The sequence below is a fragment of the Muscardinus avellanarius genome (genome assembly GCF_963383645.1).
Source record: "Muscardinus avellanarius genome assembly, chromosome: 16".
NCBI classification, from domain to species: domain Eukaryota; kingdom Metazoa; phylum Chordata; class Mammalia; order Rodentia; family Gliridae; genus Muscardinus; species Muscardinus avellanarius.
In genome coordinates this window covers 48,813,215-48,837,159 of record NC_137802.1, presented here as the reverse complement: position 1 = coordinate 48,837,159, position 23,945 = coordinate 48,813,215, and the positions used below count along the sequence as shown (strand labels likewise).

General features: G+C 53.9%; 1 protein-coding gene across 4 annotated transcripts; it reads left to right on the top strand.

Moving 5' to 3' along the window:
- Positions 1 to 763: 763 nt before the first annotated feature.
- CACNB1 (calcium voltage-gated channel auxiliary subunit beta 1) lies at positions 764 to 22,838 on the top strand (the record flags this gene model as incomplete). Of its 4 annotated transcripts, none has more annotated exons than XM_080712712.1 (14): positions 764 to 847; positions 3,282 to 3,368; positions 6,271 to 6,390; positions 10,899 to 11,021; positions 11,513 to 11,649; positions 11,828 to 11,904; positions 13,187 to 13,206; positions 13,457 to 13,537; positions 13,891 to 13,949; positions 14,124 to 14,233; positions 14,373 to 14,524; positions 20,010 to 20,105; positions 20,532 to 20,717; positions 22,374 to 22,838. In XM_080712712.1, the coding sequence occupies 14 exons, from the start codon at positions 764 to 766 to the stop codon at positions 22,836 to 22,838; spliced, it is 1,797 nt and encodes a 598-aa protein (XP_080568838.1). The 4 variants fall into 4 exon arrangements, with proteins under 4 accessions (XP_080568838.1, XP_080568837.1, XP_080568840.1 ...); XM_080712711.1 differs by lacking the exon at positions 13,187 to 13,206 and adding an exon at positions 12,292 to 12,446; XM_080712714.1 differs by lacking the exons at positions 13,187 to 13,206; positions 22,374 to 22,838 and having other exon boundaries at positions 13,461 to 13,537; positions 20,532 to 20,822.
- Between the last annotated feature and the right edge of the window lie 1,107 nt (positions 22,839 to 23,945).

Sequence of the window (23,945 nt, the reverse complement as noted above, 5' to 3'; positions counted from 1 at the left end):
TTTGGCCATTCTCTTCCGGCTCGGCTCCCAATTTCTCTTCCTCTTTCCTTTTCTAAGGAACAGCGATCTCACTCCTGGTTTGGGGGAGAATCTGGGAATCCTAGTAACTGACCAGGGCAGAATCTCCTCGCATTCCTCGTCGCTGTCTCCCTTGGGACGCTCACCCCATCCCAGCCTCAGCCTTCCGCCTGCAGCCCCAGAGCCAGGTTGAAGAAGCAGCGACCATTTGACTTGATTCCAGGCGGGCCGGGGCCCCACACTGGGGAGAAAGGAGTTAAAGCCAGGTCCCGGGAACACCGGGAGCGGGAAGTTCCGGCGGCCCAAGCAGGAGTGGGTTGGGGAGACCCGCTGGAAGAGCAGTTTGGGACAGAGGGAGGCGGGACCGCCATGCCAGCCTGCGCTTCACCCCCATCAGCGCTCGGCAAACACTGCCCCCCGTCCCCCATACACCTCCGAGCCTCGCCCCCGGCCCCTCCGCGGCCCGGCATTGTCTGCGCGGGGCGGGGCCGCGGGCGGAGGGCGGGGCGGGGGCGGGGCGGGCGGGCGGGGGAGATGCTGAGCCTCCGGGGGCGGCGGCGGCGGCGGCACGGAGCGAGCGCGAGCGCGGAGGGAGGCGAGGCAGCGAGGGGCCGCGAAGGCCGGGCTGGTGGCCGCCCGGCGTCTGCTGCGCGGCCCGGCGCCGCTCCCGGCTCCCACGGCCTCTCCCATGCGCTGAGGGCGCCCGGCTGGGCCGGGCCGGCGGCCGGAGGGGAGGCTCCTCTCCATGGTCCAGAAGAGCAGCATGTCCCGGGGTCCCTACCCACCCTCCCAGGAGATCCCCATGGAGGTCTTCGATCCCAGCCCACAGGTGAGACGTGGTGCGGGCCCGAGGGAAGGGGGCTCCTCCGGCGGACCTTGGGACCGGCTCGAGGGGCCTCGGGGAGGGAAGGTTATATCTGCCTGGCGCCCAGGGGAGAGGGGTCCCCGCGCGCCCCCCACCCCGCGGGTTAATGATTGATGGGTGCTTGGCCGGGAGTTGGGCTGCGGTGTTGCGGAGCTGGGAGGGGGCGGGTGGGCTGCCTGTCACCCTCGCCTCCCCAGCTCCCCGCGTCACGGTCCCTGCTGCCGGCTCCAGTGGGCTGAGAGCGGAGGGGGGGGGGGAGAGTGCTGGTGGGGGAAACTGGGCTTTAAGAAGGGGAGGTTGAGGGAGGCTAGAAAGCGAGCCAAGAAAGGGGGCGACGCAGAGCACGTTTGGGGGCGCCGGGCGGGGTGGGTGGGGCGGGGGTGGCACTGGGAGATGGCCGAGGCGATGGTCAGAGGGCGGTGCCAACAGGCCTTGGAAGCCTCAGACATATGCTCTTGAGGGTGGGGAAGGGACCAGCCCTGGCCAGGGCCCCTGCCTGCTACCTAGACTCCATTCCTATCTTGGACCAGTTCCTCTCTCCCCACACCCACGATGGCTCACCCCTCCCCCCCACCCCGAAGGGGGGGGAGGAAACGCCTCCAAAGTTTGGAAAGTTGGATGGATGCCAACTCACTGTCCTGGAGGAGAGGAAGCTGTTTTACCTGGGGGAGGGGTCTGCGGCCCCACCCACTCTCACACTTTAACCACTCCCTGGGTTACCCCTGGCTGGGACGTTCTTGGGTGTGGTGGGTTCCCATAAAGTGACCCGCACAGTCTGGGGTGGTCTGCCAGGGGATTTCTCTAGGACAAGTCCTTCTCCAAGGATAGCATTAACTCTTGAGTTGCTGTGGCCAGCCTGGAGCAGCTGTAGCCACTATGCCAATGTAGTTGATGGGTGTGTAGGGGTCAGGTCAGGCCTAAAAATACCTCCTCCCTCCACCCCAGGCCCCTTGGAGCCTGGGAGGCAGCTGGCTGAGGCCTTCCTTTCAGCTGTCTGCTGTCCCTCTGAGCACCACTCCCTTGGCCCAGCCCCCCCCCCCCAGTGGTAGTGGTGTTGGGGGCTCTGAGCAAGATCCCTAGTCTTGTAGGGAGTCCCAAAGCTACTTAAGGTCTGTGTCCTGTTTGAAAGACAGGACAGGGGAGGGAGCATCCTGGAAAGGTCCCCAGGTGCCCTCCTCTCCCATCGCCCATCCTCCTTGTACCCAGGTCCCAGCATCCAGAGTCTGCAGTTTAGTTATGGCTCACCAGAGTTCTTGCTTGAGGCAAAGAAAGTCTGGGCTGGGGGCAGGGGCCAGCCTTCCATCCTCCTGCCTGTTCCTGACTGTGGTGTGTGTGTGTGTGTGTGTGTGTGTGTGTGTGTGTGTGTGTGTGTGGAGTGGGGGAGGGCAGAGAAGTAGCTCCCTCACAGGAAGCCTTAACCTGAGTGTGTGGCTGCCCTAGGGGTCCCGCGGCACACCCCACACCAGGCCAGAGCTCCATCCATGAGGCCAGGCTGCCCCCCCCCCCACCTGTGGCCCTGCGTCCTAGGCTCAGCTTGGGAGGGCCCTAGGGACCTTTGTGTTGATGTAGCAGGGTTGGTAACAAGGCTATGGGGCCTGGGCAGTGGCACCTGGGGGTCAGGGTGGGTCCCTCTTACCCTCTTGGGGAGGGGTGTGGCCACAGTGACCAGCTGTAGAGGGCTGAGAAAAAGTCCTTCCAGGAAGGTGGGAATAGAGAGCAAAGTTGGCCCCCAGGGAGCCAGGCCACAGTTAGGGTCAGATGTTTACTTTAAAAACAAGGTTCCATGCTGTATCCTCCCAAACCAGATATCTATCTAGCTTTGGGTCTTCAAGAGCCCAGCAGCCATCTCCTCCCCACTCAGGGAAGTAGAGAGTTGGGCTCATGGGAGAAGCCAAGCTGGGCCCTGGGTTGGCAGTCCCTCCTCCCTGGGGCCACTGGCACACTCAGACCCCAGGGCCCCAGCTGAGGAGTGGGAGGGGACTTCCCCTGCTCTCCGCTCCGGCAGAGCACTGCAGGCAGCCTCTCCCTCCCCTGGAGGCCTCGCAGCCTGCCCAGCATCTTAATTAGCTTTGCTGCCTTAAGAGCCTCTGGCTCCTCCATCGGCTCCCCCAGCCTCTGGCTAGGTTTGGGGGCTTCTGCGTGTGTCTCCTAGGCTCTTCTTGCACTTGTTTCCCCAGCTTGACTGGTGGTCTGGGCCCTCTCTGTGAGATGGGAGACCCTCCCTCCCCTCGGGCTGTACCACCTCTGGAAGAAGATACAGGGGGGTGGGGGTGGGGCGAAGCCGAGCAGATCAGTGCACGATATTCCCAAGACTTGGCGGTAGCTCTGGACCTGGTGGCTTGAGGGGTGGGGAAAGGTCCTTTCTGATTCCACTCTTGTTCCTTCCTGGCCTTTCCAGGGCAAATACAGCAAGAGGAAAGGACGGTTCAAACGGTCAGACGGGAGCACGTCCTCCGATACAACATCCAACAGCTTTGTCCGCCAGGTAAGAGGGAGGCTGGGCCGAGGGAGGGAGGTGGCTGGTTGGTGGAGGCCGGGGTGGGTGAGCTGGTCTGCGGCACCCTTCCCCGCGTCGTTTGTCACCTGCCTGGAACTACCCCAACACCCTGACACCCCGTGACCTCTCCTGGATGTGCTGGCAGCTGCGCCCACGGCCTCAGCCCCCGCCCCCGCTTAGCCCCTCCCCCAGCACCAGGCACCAGCCCCTGCTGCCTGCCTGCGTCATCTCATTCAGGGACAGCCTGGCCTGCCTCCTTCTAGCTTGCTTCGGGCTGTCACCCACTCCCCCTGCCGGCTGTCTGCTTCCCTGTCCTCCCCCAGAATCTGACAGGGTGGGCGGAGGCAGGTGCTGGAAAACGAGGAGCTAGGACTAGGGCCCCTGGAGCCCTGATTAGGGATGGGTCAGGGAAACAGGCTGTCCATATCCAAACAGGACTGTTTAGTGTACCCAGAGAAAGTGTGCTGGGGGTGGGCAGGAAGTGTTTTATTTTAGAGAGGACTGTAGCCCAGTACCCTGTGACTGAAGGGGGGTACCTAAGAATGGCTTTCTGGGTCCTCTCTGCTCACCCAGGGTGAGCTCTCCCTCCTAACTCTCTTTCTGGGTCCTCTCCGCTCTTCCAGGATGAGCTTTTCCATCCTAACTCTCAACCCCAGGCCATCTTAGGCTTGGGGAGAGGCAGTGAGGGAGGCATGTGGTTGCTATGACTACTGAACATCTCAACAAAGCCTGGTACCCAAAAAAGGCAGAGGGGTTTGGGATCAAACAAGGAAAGGAATGCATTAAGAGAGAACAGGAAGGGCATATGAGGGCAGAGGACAGTGGGGAGTACCCCCACCCCACCCTGAGAAGCCCCCTGGGACCAGGAGCCAGAGAGTAGAGCAGGCAGACCCACCGCAGACTGAAGAGAGGCCCTGCTCTGAATCTTCTGTCTCTATACTTGGCACATGTGCGCACAGGCCTGATTTGGGAGAGTGGGGATGGAAGGCCTTCAGGCATTTCCTGAGTACACAGACGGAAGTCCTTTCTTCAGTCACTCCCTCATCCCTCCTGTTGCAGAGCCCTGCCAGAGCCAGTACTAGGAAGAATGAGGCTGGTTTTTTTTTTTACCCCCCTCTTGGCAGAAGCAGGCCTTGGTTCTTTCAGTGTTTGCCAACTGAGGGGGTCAGACCTCAACCTTGGATTCTTCCTCCTCTCACTCAGCTCCTGCTCTGACCCCCAGTCGGTGGCAGGAGTGGTGGGCAGTCCTTGCCACATCTCTGAGCTAAATATACCCCAGCAGTTTGCACATGTAGCAATCTGCTTGTAACCTGAGCCCCTGGGGGAACGGGCACTTTGGGCCACCCCCTAGGCCAGCAGGGCCGGGCGCTGAGGGCGCCGGGATGGAGATGTCCAGCCGGACCCTTGTGGTGGTGAGCTGGGGATGGGGCAAGGTAGTGGGTGGGTAGAACAGCCCGCAGAAGACTTGGTAGGGGGCTCCGTGCCAGCCTGTCTCCCTGCCTCCTCACTCTTTCCTGTGTCCTGCCGTTTCTGGGCCGTGTTGTGTCTGCAGGTGTCTCGGGTCAGAGCGCGTCTCTGCCATCTCTGGGTCTGTTTCTGCCTCTCTGGGCGTCTGGCTCCTAGCTGAATGCTCCAGTCAGGAGGGCTGCATTTTCCTCTCCCTACTTTGTGCCTCTTTGCCAGCTTCTGTTAGCAACTTCCATCCCCAGCCCACCCCTTCCTCCAGGAGTCTCCTGTTCTCATGATTTGGCTGGGAATGGGACAGGCCTCTCTCTGCACCAACTAGTGACCGGGATGCTTTGGGGAGAGGTGGGACTTTGTCTTCTCTTCCTGGATCACCTCTGTACCAAGCCAGTGGACATTCCCAGCGCTCAGGAAAGGTCCCTCGCCTCTCTGCAGTCCTGTTTCTCCTCTCCCACCCCTGGGTGCCACCATCCTGGAAGTTATAGGCAAATCCATACATCCTGTCCCGTACCCTCACACACCTCCCATCCTCAGGAACACAGACCCCCAGGGTGGCCCCTGGGCCAGCACACATCATGGAACACACCCTCCCAAACACACTTGCTCTTTTACTGCCACATGTGCACGTGAATCGGGACTATCTGTACTCCTAGGTCTATATGGGTTGCGTGTGTCTCACACATATGTGTGCACCTAGAGTCCCTTGTGCCCTGGGTTGGTCAGTGTGAAAGCCAGCTTCCTGGCATGCCCGGCCTCCTGAGCCTGCCTAGCCCTGGCGCCTGGCAGCCCTGGGGTTGGGAAGAGGCCTGTCATATCCTGCTCTTAACTCTCCGCTTGTGCCTGCGTCACCCTGAGAATCTTGGGCTCTCTTTTGAGCTGGGGGTTGACTCTGAGTGGGGTAGCCTGATTCAGACAGTACCGACTAGAGAGGCCGGGGAAGTGGGAGTCTGTTTCCCCCCACCATGGGAGAAGATAGCAAAATTTTTCGTGGCCCCATTGTGCTGAGCAGGCTGCCCGCAGGCAATGGTGCAGTCAGGCCTCTGGTGGCTGCAGCCCTGGAAGGGCAGGGACTCCTGATGACGCTTCTCAGCCACTGATGCTGGGGGCAGGGTGGGGCGGGGCAGGAGGAGCAGGGAGCAGAGGCTGGCACTCCTCCCCTGCAACGCCAGGCCCCTATCAAGTTCCAGCCCCTCCAGGGAATCTAAGCAGCTGTCCTTGGACCTGCCTTAACCCCCTGCTTGCTGCTGTCACCCTTCCTAGGGCCTCACCCTGGCCACAGGCCTTTATGCCCAGTACCTAATACTACCACTTCCCCAGCCTTGTGGCATCATGCTGGGGCCCGAGGCACCATGATAGGTGGCCTTCCTGCCCTCCCAGGCCCAGGGTTTGGGAGAGGTAGCACTGAGCTGGCTCTCTCTGCTTTCAGGGCTCAGCAGAGTCCTACACCAGCCGCCCGTCAGACTCTGATGTGTCTCTGGAGGAGGACCGGGAAGCCTTAAGGAAAGAGGCAGAGCGCCAAGCCTTAGCTCAGCTAGAGAAAGCCAAGGTGAGATGTGGGGAGGGGCCGGGATGCCTTATCCCTCCCATACCCAGGCCCAGAGGGCCCACCCAGGCTCACAGCTTAGCTCCATCACTTACTGCCTGGTACCTCTGATCCCACTGTGGGTCTGCCCTGCCCCTGCAAAGTGCGGGGTATAATACCTGTCTCCTTCTACAGTATGGGAAGTGCCACTACTGTTTCCACACGATAGGAGCTTGATAAGAGAGGAAAATGTCTACTTTTTCCTGGAATCAAACTTGCTGAGCTGGAATCACGGCCTTAACCCTTTTTTTTTTTTTTTTTTTTTTTTTTTTTTTTTTTGCAGTACTGGGGATGGAGCCCAGGGGCATTCTACCTCCAAGCTATACCCCCAGCCCTTTTTTATTCTTTATTTTGAAACAGAGTCTCACTGAGTTGCAAAGAGCTTCATTAAGTAGCTGAGGCTGTCCTTCCTTGAACTGAGATCCTCCTGTCTCAACCTCGCAAATGCTGGGATTACAAGTGTGTGCCACCACACCTGGGTTAGCCCTAACTATTTTTTTTATTTTTTATTTATCTATTTTTTGTGGTGCTGGGGATGGAACCCAGGGGCTTTCTACCTCTGGGCTACACTCTTAAGACCTATTTTATATTTTATTTGGAAACAGGGTCTCACTAAGTTGCTGAGAGCCTCAATAAGCAGCTGAGGCTGGCTTTGAACCTGTGCGATCCTCCTGTCTCAGCCTCCCCAGTACTGGGACTACAAGCATATGCCACCATGCCCAGTTTCAGCACTTTTTTTTTTTTTTTTTTGCGGGTCTGGGGATGGAACCCAGGGGCATTCAACATCTGAGCTATACCCCCTGCCCTATTTTTTATTCTTTATTTTGAAACTGGGTCTCACTGAGTTGCAAAGGACCTCACTAAGCAGCTGAGGCTGCCCGCAAACCACGATCCTCCCATCTCAGCCTCCCAAATGCTGGGATTACAAGCGTGCGTCATCACGCCCAGCTAAGCCCTAACTCTTAATAACTGTGTGTTGTTAGGAAAGTCACTTAACTTCTCTGAACTACAGTTTTCTTATTGATTAAAATGGAGGTCGTTTATCTGGGCAAGGTGGTATACATCTATAAACCCAGTACTTGGGAGACTGAGATAGGAGGATTGCAGGTGCAAGGCCATCCTTAGCAATTTAGCAAGACTCTTCAGCAACCTAAGAGATGCTGTTTCAAATAAAAAATAAAAAGGGTTGGGAGATATAGCTCAGAGGTAAAATGCCCCTGGGTTCAATCCTTAGTAACACACACACACACACACACACACACACACACACACACACACACAATAAGTAAATTAATTTAAAAAGAAGGGCTAGGGTTGTAGCTTGGAAGTCAAATGTCTCTGGGTTTGATTTCCAGTAAACACACACACACACACACACACACACACACACACACTGAAACCAGGTGTGGTAGCACATGCTTGTAATCCCAGTTCTTGGGAGGGAAGCTGAGACAAGAGAATTACAGGTTTGTGGCCAGTCTCAGCTACTTAGTGAGGCACTACACAACTTAGACCTGTTTTTTAAAAAAAATTAATTAATTTATTTATTTCTGTGGTACCAGGGATGGAACCCAGGGGCATTCTACCTCTGAGCTACACCCCTAGCCCTATTTTTTACTCTTTATTTTGAAACAGGATCTCACTGAGTTGCACGGGGCCTCACTAAGTAGTAGCTGAGGCTGTCCACGAACCGTGGCCCTCCTGTCAGCTTCCCAAATGCTGGGATTACAAGCATGAGCCATTACACCTGGCATTTTAGACCTGATTTTATTTTATTTTATTTATTTATTTTTTTTGTTGTTGTTGGTACTGGGGTTCCTGGAAGCCCTTCTATCTCCGGGCTACACTCCCAGACCTATTTTTTTACATTTTTATTTGGAAACAGGGTCTCCTAAGCCAACGCGCGCGGCTGGCTTTGAACCTGCGCGATCCTCCTGTCTCTGCCTCCCAAGCGCGGGGATTACAAGCGTGCACCACCACGCCCGGCCTTTAGACCTGATTTTAAAATAAAGAATAAAAAATAGGTCTGGGGAAACTGGGTGCGGTGGCGCACACTTGTAATCCCAGCATTCAAGAGGCTGAGACTGGAGGATCGCAGTTTATGGACAGCCTCAGCTACTTAGTGAGGCTCTTTGCCACTCAGGGAGACCTTGTTTCAAAATAAGTATGGAAAGCCGGGCGTGGTGGCGCACACTTGTAATCCCAGCATTTGGGAGGCTGAGACTGGAGGAACGCAGCTCATGGACAGCCTCAGCTACTTAGTGAGGCCCTCTGCAACTCAGTGAGACCCGGTTTCAAAATAAAGAATAAAAAATAGGGCAGGGGGTGTACCTCGGATGTTGAATGCCCCTGGATTTCATCCCCAGACCCGTAAAAAAAAAAAAAAAAAAAAAAAAAGAGTATCAAAAATAGGGCTGGGAGTGTAGCTCAGAGATAGAATGTCCCTGGGTTCCATCCTCAGTACCGCAAAAAAAAAAAAAAAGGCTTAGGGGTATCCTTCCTATCTCACTCAACCTCCCAAGTACTGGGATCACAAGTTTGTGCCACCGTGCCCAACAAATGTCAGGTTATTAGGCCCTGCTCCAAAGCCATCAATAGGTTTCTAACTGGTGATGAAGCATGTTTGCATCGGTGATTGAAAATCATTGATGATCATGAGATGGGAAAATCGTGAACCTCAAGGCAGGTTAAGCAAGCAAAGAGTGATCAACCTCAGATGTGATGTGCACCTCAAAGATGGAGGGAAATGGCAGCCAGCCAGGCACAGTGGTGTGTGCCTGAGGGCCCAGCCACTTAGGAGGCTGAGGCAGGAAAATCACTCGAGCCCGGGAGTTCAACACCAGGGGCAACATAGTGAGCATAGTGAGATCCCATGTCAAACAAACAAACAAACAAACAAACAAAACCCAAAAAAGGAAAGGAAAGAAAATTTTAAAAAGGGGGGAGAAGGGAGGAGAAATGGTAGCATAATCTACTCCTCTCATCGGTTTAATTTTTTTTTTTTTTTGCGGAATTGGGGATTGAAGCCAAAAGCATTCTCCCTTTGGGCTATACCCCAGCCCAGTTTGATCCCTTATTTGGAAACAGGGTCTTGCTAGGTTGCTGAGAGTCTCACTATTTGCTGAGGCTGCCCTTGAACCTGCGATCCTCCTGTCTCAGATGCTCAAATACAGAGATCATAGGTATGCATCACCATGCCTGTCTTATTCTTTAGTTTCAAAACAGGGTCTCATTAGCCGGGCGTGGTGGCGCACGCTTGTAATCCCCGCGCTTGGGAGGCTGAGACAAGAAGATTGCACAGGTTCGAAGCCAGCCTCAGCTACTTAGTGAGGCTTTCAGCAACTTAGTGAGACCCTGTTTCCAAATAAAATATTAAAAAAAAAAAAAGGTCTGGGAGTATAGCCCGGAGGTAGAAAGCCTCTGGCTTCCACCCCCAGTACCACCAAAACAGGGTCTCATTAAGTTGCTGAAGCTGGCTATGACCCTGTGATTCTCCTGTCTCAGCCTCTCTAGTACTGGGAATGCAAGCATGTACCACCACACCAGTTTTTTGTTTTTTTTTTTGTACTAGAGATTGAACTCAAGAGCATTCTACCTCTGAGCTACACACCTAGCCCTATTTATTTATTTTTTTTTTGAAAACAGAGTCTTGCTAGGTTGAAGAGTCTCATTACTTGCTGAGGTTGTCCTTGAACCTGCAATTCTCCTGTCTTAGCCTTCCAAGCACTAGGATCACAGGTGTGTGCCATCACACTTGGCTTTAATTTCATTGTTCTGACAACCTCAGCTGGCCTCATGGACCACACAGAAGCAAGAGGAAAACACCAAGCGGAGCAGGGCGTGGTGGCGCACACTTGTAATCCCTGCATTGGGGAAGCGGAGACTGGAGGATGAGACTGGAGGATCGAGGTTCTCAAACAGCCTCAGCAACTTAGTGAGGCCTTCTGCAACTCAGTGAGATCCTGTTTCAAAATAAAAAGACTAAAAAAATAAGGCCACGGGTGTAGCTTGGAGGTAGAATGCCCCTGGGTTCCAATCCCAGTACCGCAAAAAAAAAAAAAAAAAAATCACATAGGCAGGAAAATCCTGGAGTTCTGTTCTTATAGATAAAACACATATATACAAAGTAAACAAATACATAAAATGAAGGTATTAAGTACTTCATAAGATTTTTGTGACAAATAAACGAGATAATGCCTGTGAAACCTGTAAGACCTAAGTAGCATGATGCTATATCATAGCTACTGTTAGTTACTCTGATGACAATAGTGATATTTCTTTCCTTCTGGGTAACACCCCAGGCTCCTCCAATATTTATCATTTCCCAGTGCCCTCTCCACTCTGAGAGGGATGAATTCCATTTTTTGCTTTCTTTTTTATTGTAAAAGTTAGCATCTATCGGGGAGCCGTTCGTACATGGTGTGTCGTGGTTTAACCCTCTGGTGCCATCCTCCCCTGTGTACCTCCTCTAGACCAAACCAGTGGCATTTGCCGTGCGAACAAATGTTGGCTACAACCCGTCTCCGGGGGATGAGGTGCCTGTGCAGGGAGTGGCCATCACCTTCGAGCCCAAGGACTTCCTGCACATCAAGGAGGTGGGGCCGGTGCTTGGCATCCCGAGGAGGGCGGGGCTGTGGGTGTTTCAGTGGCAAACTTTAGTGGGAAGAAGCTTCTTGAGCCAAGCAGAATCTGCTGTATGTTTTTAAGAGAAATCTCTCTGCCTCTCTGAGCATCTAAGTTTTCATTGGTAAATGGGTGGTAATGCCTGGTCATTAGGTTGTTGGAGGGTTTGTAGAGGGCCTACCGGCAGAGTCGCAATGAGCTGGGCATATGGAGGTGTGCAGGAGGAAGGGAGTGTCTCCCCTCCTCTCTAAGGGAGGGGTATCCAGGGCCAGACAGGATGTTGGTTCTGAAGTTATCTTGAGATTTGGGGGCTATCCTCAGAGGCTGGAGCCGGGGGTAGGGGTCTCTGGGGATGCCACCCTCCAGCAGTGGGCAGATCTGGGTAGGTCCCTGGAGAGTGACTGCCGGTTCACACCTTCAGTCTTCTTCTCGGGGTCCCCCACCCTGCCTGTGTTGTTTGCAGAAATACAACAATGACTGGTGGATCGGGCGTCTGGTGAAGGAGGGCTGCGAGGTGGGCTTCATCCCCAGCCCGGTCAAACTGGACAGCCTGCGACTGCTGCAGGAGCAGAAACTCCGCCAGAACCGCCTCAGCTCCAGGTGCCTGGTTGGGGGCGGGCACCCCCAACCCTGGAGGCCTCAGGCTGACCCCTGGCCCAAGGGCTCAGGGCCATCAGCGGGGTGCTGGAGGACTTCCGAGGGTGCAGCGTGTAACAAGACTCACCCACCCCACGCCCCCGCTTTGCTCACCCGCTCCTTTGCTTCCCTGCCTACGCAGCAAGTCAGGTGACAACTCCAGCTCCAGCCTGGGAGACGTGGTGACTGGCACCCGCCGCCCCACACCCCCCGCCAGTGGTAAGAGCTGCCACCAGCCCGGGGTGGGGGAGCTCCTGGGTGGGGTGGTCTCCCCACTGCCTGGCCCTCCTCTCCCCTGGGTAGGAAGCACCCCAAGTCTGTGTCCCCCAGACACAAGTGGGGGCCCCTCTCCATGAAGGATAGGACCTCCTACTGCCTGGGCCTGTCGTGTCTCTCCTCCCCCTTTCTTTGGTAGCTCCATCTCTCTGCCCCCTCCCCCCCATGCCCTCCCCACCTCCATTCATTTCTCCCAGCCCTGTTCCATTCACTTCTTCTTCTTTCTTTTTCCCCCATCCCCTCCCTGTGTTCTGTCCCGTGTCTCTGTGTCCATCTCATTCTTACCCTGCCCCTCACCTCCCTCCTCCCTGTCTTCTGACTGCGGTCCAGGTAATGAAATGACTAACTTAGCCTTTGAACTAGACCCCCTAGAGTTAGAGGAGGAGGAGGCAGAGCTGGGCGAGCAGAGCGGCTCTGCCAAGACTAGCGTTAGCAGCGTCACCACCCCGCCGCCCCATGGCAAACGCATCCCCTTCTTTAAGAAGGTAATTAATTCTTGCTGGGCTCTTGCAAGGTGTGGGGAGGGGTCAGGGCCCAGTTCTCTGCCAGGGAGAGGGGGCTGGAGGGGTCCAGGTGTGGTACCAGCCTGTCCTGCAGGCCTCGAAGCTTCCTGAGCTGGGCACATTCCTTTCTATGCACAATCCCACCTTGGCCCGCTCCCAGGAAGGGCTTGATGCCCCCCTTGGGTGGCTGCCCCACCCTGAGGAAGCAGGTTCTGGTGGTGGTCAGGAGACCTGGCCTTTGCCCTCACTTCCAGTGGAGTGGGATTCTCCAGGGTGTGCCCTTCTCTGGCTGTGAAAAGGGGAAGGAAGGGCCTTCCTTCTGTGCCCTTCCCTGACTCCATCAGTGGGCACCAAGGGATCTTGCTGCAGAGCAGGATGCCAAGGGAACCCTTCAAAGGAACAGGTGGCTGTGCCCTGGGGCAGGAGGCAGGCACCAAATTAGGGCTGCCACTTTCTCCGGTTCTTTTCCAAGACCCAGAAAGGGGGTTGCGCTTTTTAGACTTTTCTCAAGTCCACTCGACTGCAAGTCAGTCCTGCCTCCAGCTCCCCCTCGGCATGGGGTCCGTCCCCTCTCCGGCTCTGTCTGTCACTAACACGCATGCCCTGTTATCTCTCCTGTCTGCCCGCTCTCCCTCCCTCTTGCCCTGGCTCTTTCCCTGCCCCCACCTGGGTGCCCTCCCTTCTCTCCTCCCCTCCCCTTTCCTGGCAATCTCTGGACCCAGCCAAACAGAAGCAGAAGTCGGTGAGTATCACAGCTTTCCGTGTCCCCCTTCCCACCCCTGGGATGAGCTGGGAGACCTTCTAACATCCATTCCCACATCTGCCCCCTTCCCCGCACCCTTCCTGGTCCTCCTTGGCCATTCCTCCCCGCCCTTTCCCTGATCACCACATCTGGGCTTGGACCAGGGGGAGGAAGGGGTGCATGGGGGAGCTGGAGACCAGGAGAGGGGCTAACGCCATCTCTCCTGGGGTCCCCTCCCTGCTTCCCCCAGACAGAGCATGTGCCCCCCTATGACGTGGTGCCTTCCATGAGGCCCATCATCCTGGTGGGACCGTCGCTCAAGGGCTATGAGGTAGGAGCCCTAGAGGGAAGGGGATCCAGAGGGGCCCAGACCACAGAGACACTGCCCAGAAGGGCTCACATCCCCAGAGGCCCACAGACCTTCAAAGGGAACCCCCAGAGGGGCTGACCCATGGGAGACCCATTCAAAAGGGCCCAGGCAAGCCCCAAAGAAACCCCAGAAGAGCCCTGGAGCCAAAGCTTGGAGAAGGCGCCTTTTATTCCCAGAAGGAATCCCCCCCCCCTCCACAGAGGCCTCTCCATCTCAGAAATTTCAAAAGAAAATGGAATGTCGGGGCAGGGATCCCAGCACCCCAACCTCCCAAGTGACTTTAATGCTGATTTCTCCTCCCTTCCCAACCCCAGGTTACAGACATGATGCAGAAAGCATTATTTGACTTCTTGAAGCATCGGTTTGATGGCAGGTAAGACCTGGGAGCTGGCTCCCCACTCCCGCCACGACTCTGCTGGATGTCTTGTTCTTGGAGGACAACCCCGGGACACTTGGACTGAGGGAAGGAGGCGGGCCTGGAGCCCAGAGAGTGGACAGAGTATCCTACCTGCCCTGGCCCCTGACCGCCTGCCCTGCCCGTGTGCAGGATCTCCATCACCCGGGTGACGGCCGACATCTCCCTGGCTAAGCGCTCCGTCCTCAATAACCCCAGCAAGCACATCATCATCGAGCGTTCCAACACGCGCTCCAGCCTGGGTGAGCTGCCGCCTGCTGTGCTCCCAGCTTCTGAGCCCCGTCAGAGGGCCGGTGGTGGGCAGGATGCCCCTGGCAGTGTTCCCTCCCACCACTGCCTCCTGGGGGTGCCTTACAGTCCCCCTCCCCACGTGTCCCCCAGCTGAGGTGCAGAGTGAGATCGAGCGAATCTTTGAGCTGGCCCGGACCCTTCAGCTGGTGGCTCTTGACGCTGACACCATCAACCACCCGGCCCAGCTCTCCAAGACCTCACTGGCTCCCATCATTGTTTACATCAAGATCACCTCTCCCAAGGTGAGTGTAGAAGCCGGGGAGCCTGGCCCAGCCGGCAGCTTAGCTTAAAAGAGGTGCTTTTGGGTTTCCAGCAATGCTTACTATCTGGGTAACTCAATCTCCCCAAGCCTTAGTTTTCTTCTCTATGAAACCCCATCAAAGCCAGGCATGGTGGTGCAGGCTTGTAATCCCAGTACTTGGGAGGCTGAGAGGAGGATCACAAGTTCGCAGCCAGCCTCAGCTACTTAGTGAGGCCCTTTGCAACTTAGTGAGACCCTATTTCAAAATAAAGAATAAAAAATAGGTCTGGCAATGTAGCCCAGAGATAGAAGGCCCCCTGGGTTCCATCCCTAGTACTACCAAAAAAAAAAAAAAAAAATCAGGGCTGAAGGGCTGAGAATATAGTTCAGAGGTAGAATGCTCATGGTACCACAAAACAACAACAACAACAACAACAAAACATTTAAGTGCTGTAAAGATGTGACCTAGCTAGGCATGGTGGTGCATGCCTATAATCCCAGTACTCGGGGGGCTGAGACAGGAGGATGACAGGTTTGTAGTCAGCCTCGTCAATTTAGCCAGGCCCTTTGCAACTTACCGACACCTGGTTTCAAACTGAAAAATAAAGTAGGGTTGAGGGTGTAGCTCAGAGGTAGGTGGCCCTGGGTTCCATCCCCAGTACTAAAAAAAAAAAAAAAAAAAAAAAAGTGACCTAATATGCGCTTAGCAAAGAATCTGGAGTTTTGTATTAGCTGCTATTATTATTGCTGGGGTCATGTAGTCCAGGCCCCTGTCTCTACCCTAGTTGACCTCCCATTGTTGAACCAGAGGTTCAACCTTCTATGGTTTTTGTCCCAGTGCCACCCAACTACTTGGCAGCTGTGAGGTCTTTCCTGAATTCTGGTTTTGGTCCTTTTTTTGGGGTTGTGCTGTCCTCATTTGGACTTGGAGTGGATATTGGTGGGAAGACTGGTTTAGGTCTCTGTTATGTTGAGGTTCCATGAACTTTCCCTTCTAGATGTTAGTGGGAATTTGAGAAACATGAAGGGTGAATTTCTGTAAAGGTTTTGAAGTTCAAAGAGTTCAAATCCCTATTCTGATTGGTTGATATTTATTTGTTGGTGGTGGTGTGTTGTTTTATTAAGTTTGGGGTTTGAGGGGAATTAGTCTCTGAGCCTCAATTTCTTTGCCTACAAGATGGGGTTTGAATCTCTCTCTGGTGTTATTATTGTTGGTGCTTGGGATGGGACCCAGGGCCTGAGCATGCTGAGCACGTGCCCTGTCACTGAGCTACAGCCCCAGTCTCCTTGTGTTATTTTTTGAGAGGACTGGAGGTAAATACGATGAAGAGGCCCCAGTAGACCAATGGGAATGAGTGGTGATAAATGTCTTCATTACCTGGTAGCATTCTAGGAGCTGAGCACCCTTGGTCAGTTCCTTAACTTTCTGACCCCTAATTTTTTTTTCTTCTTCTAGTACTGGGTATCTAACCTAAGGTTATTCTACCTCCAAGCTATACCCCAGTCCTATTTCATTTTATTCTTTGGTACTAGAGATTGAACCCAAGGACATTTTACCTCCCAGCTATATCCCTAGTTGTGTGTGTGTGTGTGTGTGTGTGTGTGTGTGTGTGTGTATGTGGTACTGAGACTGGAACTTGGGCATTCTACCTCCGAACTACACCCCCAGCCCTATTTTATTATTTTATTTTGAAACAGGATCTCACTAAGTTGCAAAGGGCCTAAATTGCTGAGGCTGCCTGAGAACTTGCAATCCTCCTGTCTCAGCCACCCAAGTACTGAAATCACAAGCAGATGCTGCAGTGGCTGGCTTTGAGTCCTAAATTTCTAATGAGATAAAAGGGGTGATGGGATTTAAGCACTTGGGGATGTGGGGGTTGAAAGGATCAAATGTGATAATGGATGCAAAAACACTCTGTGACCTAGAAAGTACCAAATGCATTCCTTTTCCCCACTGAGGGGAAGGGCGGGGACTCTGGAGCCAGACTGCCTGGGTTTCCTACCAGGGTGTCATTTACCAGCACTGGGTTCTTTTGGCAAGTCATCTAACATCTTTGTGCCCTAATTTCCTCATCTGCAACACAGGAAGATTAAATAAATGGATTAATCATGCAAAATGCCTGGTACCCACTATACACTGTATCTGTTGTGTGTGTTTGTTTTTTTTTTTTTCTGTACTGGGGATTGAACCCTGGGCATTCTACCTCTTGGCTACACTCCAAGCCCTATTTTTTTTACTCTTTATTTTGAAACAGAGTCTCACTGAGTTGCAGAGGGTCTCACCAAGTAGCTGAGAGGCTGTCTGCGATCCTCCTGTCTCAGCCTCCCCAATGCTGGATTACAAGAATGTGGCACCACGCCTGGCTTCATTTCTTCATTTTCCTTTTTTGGTACTGGAGATTGAACCCAGGGGCTTTCTCTCTTTGAGCCACAACCCAGCCCTATTTTATTTATTTTGATTTGAATGTGTGTGTGTGTGTGTGTGTGTGTGTGTGTGTGTGTGTGTGTGTGTTACTGAAGATTGAATCCAGGGGCTTTGTAACTCTGAGCTACAACCCAGCACTATTATATTTTTTATTTTGAAATGGAGTCTCACTAAGTTGTGGAGGGCCTCACAAAGTTGCTGAGGCTGGCCACAACCTGCAATCCTCCAGTCTCAGCCTTCCAAGTACTGGGATTACAGCATTTTCTACCAATCCCAGCTTAATTTTTTATTTAAAATTTATTTATTTATTTTTGCGGTACTGGGGATGGAACGAAGGGGCATTCTACCTCCGAGCGGCACCCCCAGCCCTATTTTTTATTCTTTATTTTGAAGCAGGGTCTCACTGAGTTGCAAAAGGGCCTCCCTAAGTAGCGGAGGCTGACTTCAAATCTGCACAATCCTCCTGTCTCAGCCTCCCAAATGCTGGGATTACAAGTGTGCGCCACCACACCTGGCTTATTTTATTTTTATGCAATACTGGAGATGGAATCTAGTGGTATTCTACCTCAGAGCTACACCCCCAGCCCTATTTTTTATTCTTTATTTTGAAAGAAGGTCTCACTGAGTTGCAAAGGGCCTCATTAAGTAGCTGAGGCTGTCCTCGAACCATGATCCTATTGTCTCAGCTTCCCAAATATTGGGATTACAAGTGTGTGACACCATACCCGGCTTGCCTCAGCAATTTAGTATGACCTTGTTTCAAAATAAAAAATAAAATAGGGCCGGGCGTGGTGGTGCACACTTGTAATCCCCGTGCTTGGGAGGTGGAGATAGGAGGATTGCACAGGTTCGAACCCAGCCTCCCTGGCTTAAGAGACCCTGTTCCCAAAAATATATATATATAATAGGTCTGGGAGTGTAGCCCAGAGATAGAAGGGATTCCAGGAACCCCGGCACCACTAAATAAATAAATAATTAATTAATTAAAAATAAAATAGGGCTAGGGGTGTACTGAGCTACCTTTTCAGACATAGACAGAGACAGCCATTTATTTATTTATTTATTTATGTACTTATTTATTTTTGTGGCACTGGGGATTGAATCTAAGGGTATTCTACCACTAAGCTATATCCCCACCCCTATTTTTTTTCTTTTTTTCTTTTTTTTTTTTTTTGGTGGTACTGGGGATGGAACCCAGGGTCCTTCTACCTCTGGGCTATACTCCCAGACCTATTTTTTATATTTTATTTGGAAACAGGGTCTCTTAAGCCAGCTGAGGCTGGCTTTGAACCTGTGCGATCCTCCTGTCTCAGCCTCCCAAGGGCGGGGATTACAAGCGGGTGCCACCACGCCCAGCTTTATTTTTTATTTTGAAATAGGGTCTTGCTAAGTTGCGGAGGGCCTTAGCTGCTGAGGCTGGGGGCAAACGTGCAATCCTTCTGTTGTAGCCTCTAAGTACTGTGATTACAAGCGTGCGCTGTCACATTCAGCAAGTATAGCCATTTAAAGAGCACGTTAATATTTTCAAATTTAAGTTTGGGGGGGAAGGATGCTAAAGACGGAACCCAGGACCTCTTGAATGCTAAGCATGTATTCTACCAGTGATGGTGGTGGGAATCAAACCCCGAACCTTGTGAATACTAGGCAAGTATACACCACAACCCAGTTCTATTTAAGTTTTTGTATGTGGTACTGGGGACTGAACCCAGAGGCATTTTACCTCTAAGCTAACCCCCCCCCCCAGCCCTATTTTATTTTTTAGTTTGAAACAGGGTCTCACTAATTTGCTGAGGGCCTTGTTCAGTTGCTGAGACTGACCTTGAAGTTGAGACCCTCTCATCTCAGCTTCCCAAGAACTGAGTGGATTATAGACATGCACTACCAACACTAGCTCAGTTTTGTTTTGTTTTGATTTTTGTGGTACTGGGGATTGAGCCCAGGGCATCCTACCTCTAAGCTACACCCTCAGCCCTTCTTTACTTTTTGTTTTGAAATAGGGTCATGCTAGGTTGCTTAGAGTCTTGCTACATTGCTGAGGCTGGCTTGAACCTGTGCTATTCCTGCCTCAGCCTCCCAAGTACTGTGATTACAGGTCTGCACCACTAGGCCTATCAGTCTTATACTTTTATCCCTATATGGGTCAGTATATATTTCAGAGCAAGAATATTATCTTACATAATCCTCAAATAACTATAAAATTCAAGAAACATCTAAAATGGAGTCCGATGTTCAGCTCTCCTTGGTTGACCCAATAGTGCCTCTTATGGCCACATCTTCCCTAATCCAGGAAACGGCCCGTGTTCATTTGTTGCATTTAGTTGTTATATCTCAATTTTCTTTACTGTGGAGCTGTCCTTCAGCCTTTCTTGGATTCTCATGACACAGACAGTTTGGAAGAAGCAGGTCAACTATTTTGTAGACTGTCCCTCAATTAGAATTTGTTCAATATTTTCTTATGACTAGGCTAGGTTCTGCATTTTATTATCATTACCATCGGTATTACTATTGGGACAACAGTAATAATAATAGCTCTCTGATGGGGCTGTTGCCAGAACTAAATTGACTGTGGAAAATACATACAACTCAGCCTCTTGGGAGGCCACAGGAGGATTGCCTCATCCCAGGATGTGTGTTCAAGGCCAGTTTGGGCAACATAGCAATACCCTGTGCTACCACCCCTTCCACAAACAAAACAAAACAAAACCACAGAATAGTGTTGGTGCATAGCACATGTCCTATCAAGGATATTGCCCCCCCCCACCTTTGATTAGGGGCTTAATCCAGAAGAAGGAAGCCTATAGGCAAGGTTAGAGGATGGAGAAAGAGTCACTATCTTTTATATAGCCCTGGAAGAGAGGCTGTCATGAGACCCAGGAGAGAGAGCCAGAGCCCTGTGTAGAGTGGACGCAGGGCTGGTGAGGTCATTTCTGCAGGTGTCCAGGGCTGAGAGTCATGGAACATTCCACCACCCTGCCACCGAATCCTCACACAGACTTCAACTAGAACTTGGTTCGTTGCCTGAGTCCCTCTAGCTCCTCTTCTCCTCTTCTCCCCAAACCAGGTACTTCAGAGGCTCATCAAATCCCGAGGGAAGTCTCAGTCGAAACACCTCAATGTCCAAATAGCAGCCTCGGAGAAGCTGGCACAGTGTCCTCCCGTGAGTGCCCAGACCCTGGGGAGGGAAGGCAGGGAGGGCGTTTGGGTTCTCCCGGTTTCCTCTGTCTTGCACGGGAGACAGTGGTTGTGCACGCCTGTGCCAGGTCTGTAGGTACAGATTTGACTTAAGGGAAAGAGGGCTAGACAGGCAGAGAGCGGACTCAAGCACCCCTTCTTGGTTAGGAGCCAAGCCCTCTCCCTGCCTTGGTTCCAGATTGAGGAAGTTGGGCTGAGTTGGACTATCCAGACCCCTTGGAGTTCTGCCAATTTGTAGATCTGAGTTCTTTCCTTCCTTTCCTCCACATCCAGAGACCTTTTTAACCTTGTCCTTCAACCCCTTGACTCCACCCACCGCACCCAGGCCACACCCTCAACCCTTGGCCACGCCCCACTCATCCCAGCCCCGCCCCTAACCCCACCTCCACAGGAAATGTTTGACATCATCCTGGACGAGAACCAATTGGAGGATGCCTGCGAGCACCTGGCCGAGTACTTGGAAGCCTATTGGAAGGCCACACACCCGCCCAGCAGCACGCCGCCCAATCCGCTGCTGAACCGCACCATGGCTTCTGCAGCCCTGGCTGCCAGCCCTGCCCCCGTCTCCAACCTCCAGGTACAGGTGCTCACCTCGCTCAGGAGAAATCTCAGCTTCTGGGGCGGGCTGGAGGCCTCGCAGCGGGGCGGCGCGGTGCCCCAGCAGCAGGAGCAAGCCATGTAGCGGGCTCGCCGTGTGGCCTGTCTTCCCTCCCGTCCTGGAGTGCAGGGAACATGGGGAAGGAAGGGAAGAGGTTTATTTTGTAAAAAATATGGTGAGCGGCAGCCTCTGGTGTCTGTGGTTTTTGGTGGGACTGGGGCTACCTCCCCGAATCTGGTTCCACAGTATTACATCTGCCTGTTGGGCATGAGGCCTGATCCTGGCCCTTATAAAAACAGGGACTAGGAAGAAACTATGAGGAAGACTGGTAACGCCCATTCTGTGAATTCCACATCCATTTTAGACCCAACAGAGCAGGGCCCTTAAACTCAAGAAACCCGTAGAGACTGCCCCCCCAACCCTGACTCCAGGAGGCCTCCGAGGAGGGACCCAGGACCCAGCATCTTCTATGAGTTGGTGCTGTGCTGTCTGCCTTTCTTCCAGTTAAAGAGAGTCCAGGAAAGGCCTCCCATCCTGCCCTGCCTTTCTCCCATGGAAGCCACAGCCATCTCCGAGAGAGACCGCACCGTTAAGAATATGGTTCTAGGTTTGAGCAGAAGAAACCTGAGACTGCAGCTTTTCAAATGTGTCCTTAGCCACAGAGCCCACTTGCCCACTGACAGGCGGTAGAAGCGAGTGTGCAGATAAGGAATCCCTGCTCTGCTCAGAGGGAGCGAGGGGCCCGGCCTCCTCTTTCCTCCATGGGAATCCTGGACACATCTGTGCTTTTCCTTCAACCCCAGATTCCTCAGGAAACAGTTTGGAGATGGCTGCTGTAGTCTAATCCCCATCACAGTATGACCAAGAAACGGGGCTGCAGAGAGGAGAGTCATATGCCTAGGGTCACACAGCTTGAGGTGCAGGGGTAGGACTAGAACCCTGGCCTCTTTCCGCCCCACCCGCAACCTCTGGCGGCCATCAGCTCACCTCGTGGAATCTGGTGGTGAGGACATTGGGCCACCTCCTCTGTGGTCCCCAGTAGGGGAGGGTGGCCCAACACCCTCCCCAGCAGGCTGTCCCCAGTCCTTGCTGGGGGACGGACAGGAAGCCCCTCAGCCTCGGAGACGCATCTGCGTAGGGAACGGGAGAGGCGTGGGGTTCTTAAAGCCTATGACGGAGGTCCGGTGTGGGCTGAAGAAGCTGGGGTCAGTGATTTTGAGCTGAAATCTCAATGTATTTGGAAAACTGGAGGCATTGACTAACCCAATCAACCACTGAGTGGCAGCGCTAATGAGCTGTTAATGATGATTAACCCCAAGACAGCGCTAATAACATGCGTTCAGGAAGCGGTGACTAATTGTGCAGGAGCTCTGCCATGGTTACCATGAGAGTTCCTGCGTCCTGACGTCTGTGAAGTTGGGCATTCCGTCCTAATTGAGAAGCAGATGTGCTGAGGCCTGTCCTCTGGCCGGGCTCTAGAGCCGTGTGTCCCCTGTGGGTGTCCCTCCCCTAAAGCGAGCGCCCTCCTCCTGCAGCCAGGTGGGTGTCTTGCTGTGTCACTAACCTGTCTTGCTTTGTTGTGTTTTCTCACCCCTGCCTGATCTGCATGGTGTGTGCCGTCTGTCTGCTAACCAGGGACCCTACCTTGCTTCCGGGGACCAGCCACTGGAACGGGCCACGGGGGAGCACGCCAGCGTGCACGAGTGCCCCGGGGTGCTGGGCCAGCCCCCAGGCCTTTACCCCGGCAGCCACCCACCAGGCCGGGCAGGCACCCTGCGGGCACTGTCCCGCCAAGACACGTTTGATGCCGACACCCCCGGCAGCCGAAACTCTGCCTACACGGAGCCGGGAGACTCGTGTGTGGACATGGAGACTGACCCCTCAGAGGGGCCCGGGCCTGGAGACCCTGCAGGGGGCGGCACCCCCCCAGCCCGGCAGGGCTCCTGGGAGGACGAGGAAGAAGCCTATGAGGAGGAGCTCACCGACAACAGGAACCGCGGCCGGAATAAGGCCCGCTACTGTGCGGAGGGTGGGGGTCCGGTTCTGGGGCGCAACAAGAATGAGCTGGAGGGCTGGGGGCGCGGCGTCTACATCCGCTGAGGAGGGCAGGGGCGCTGTGAGAGGAAGGGCTCTGAGCCCGGGCCGGGGAGGGACCCAGGGGCTCACCACCTGAGACGTATCTTGCCTCCAGGGGGCGCTGTCTCCCTCCTTTCAGATGCCTTCGCTCAGCGTTTGGGGTTTCTTGGTATCATCCCAGCTCCTGGGAGGCCCTTCGCCCCAGCTGTAGGCTTACCCCTTATTATTCTGTGGATGGGTGGGGGAGACCCACTTTTCTGAAGTGTCCCCTTCGGCCATCGACGGGGCCCCCTCCCCCTCCCCGAGAAAAGGTGCACTTCCTTAACTCTTTCAACTGGGGACTCTTAGTGAAGGTCTAAATGGGCGACCCTGCTTTTCCCACCCTGGGGCATGTGGGAAGGGTTGGGCGTTTTTCTTGGAGAGGAAGGACACAGAATCTTCCAGGTGTGTGTGGGGGGGTCTCTTCCCAAACCCCAGATCCAGGTCCCTCGCCTTTCACACCCTGCCCCAGCTTCCTGGCAGCATGGTCTGATAGGTGGAAGCTGTAGTGTAGAAACCCGGGGGTGGGGGGGCTCGTCTTTGGGAGGGGTTCTGGAGGACACCAGCGGGCCTTAGATGGGTACCTCTGCCATGGTGGCCATGGCAGTGTCGGGCCTAGAACCCTGCAGGGTGGGTGACCCCAGATGCTGCTTTCAGACCCCACTTCCATGCCTCAGCCCTTCCCCACCCCAGGAATGAGCTTTGCCTACAAGATCCCTTGCCTGCTGCCATCAGAAGAGGGGGGCCCTCTGCATCTGAGCCCCCCATCTCCACGCCACCTGGGTGTGGAGACCCTGGAACGCTCTGGTCCACCTCATTCTAAACCAAAAAAAAAAAAAAAAAAAAAAAAACCGAAAAAACAAAAAAAAGCTTCTTCACCTTCATCCTGAGACCCCAGGGAGAGGCCCTGTGAATCGGTGCCCAAGAGGTGACCACTACCCCTAGGGGTTGCCTGGGACCTCGGGTCTCCCCTGGGGGCCTTGGCTGCTGCTGCTGCTGCTGCTGCTGCTGCTCTGTATTTGCCCCTGTGGCCCTGTCCTTTGCCCACGTCTCCTTTCCCAGGAGAGGCCTTGGTAGCCCCTCTCCCCTGGG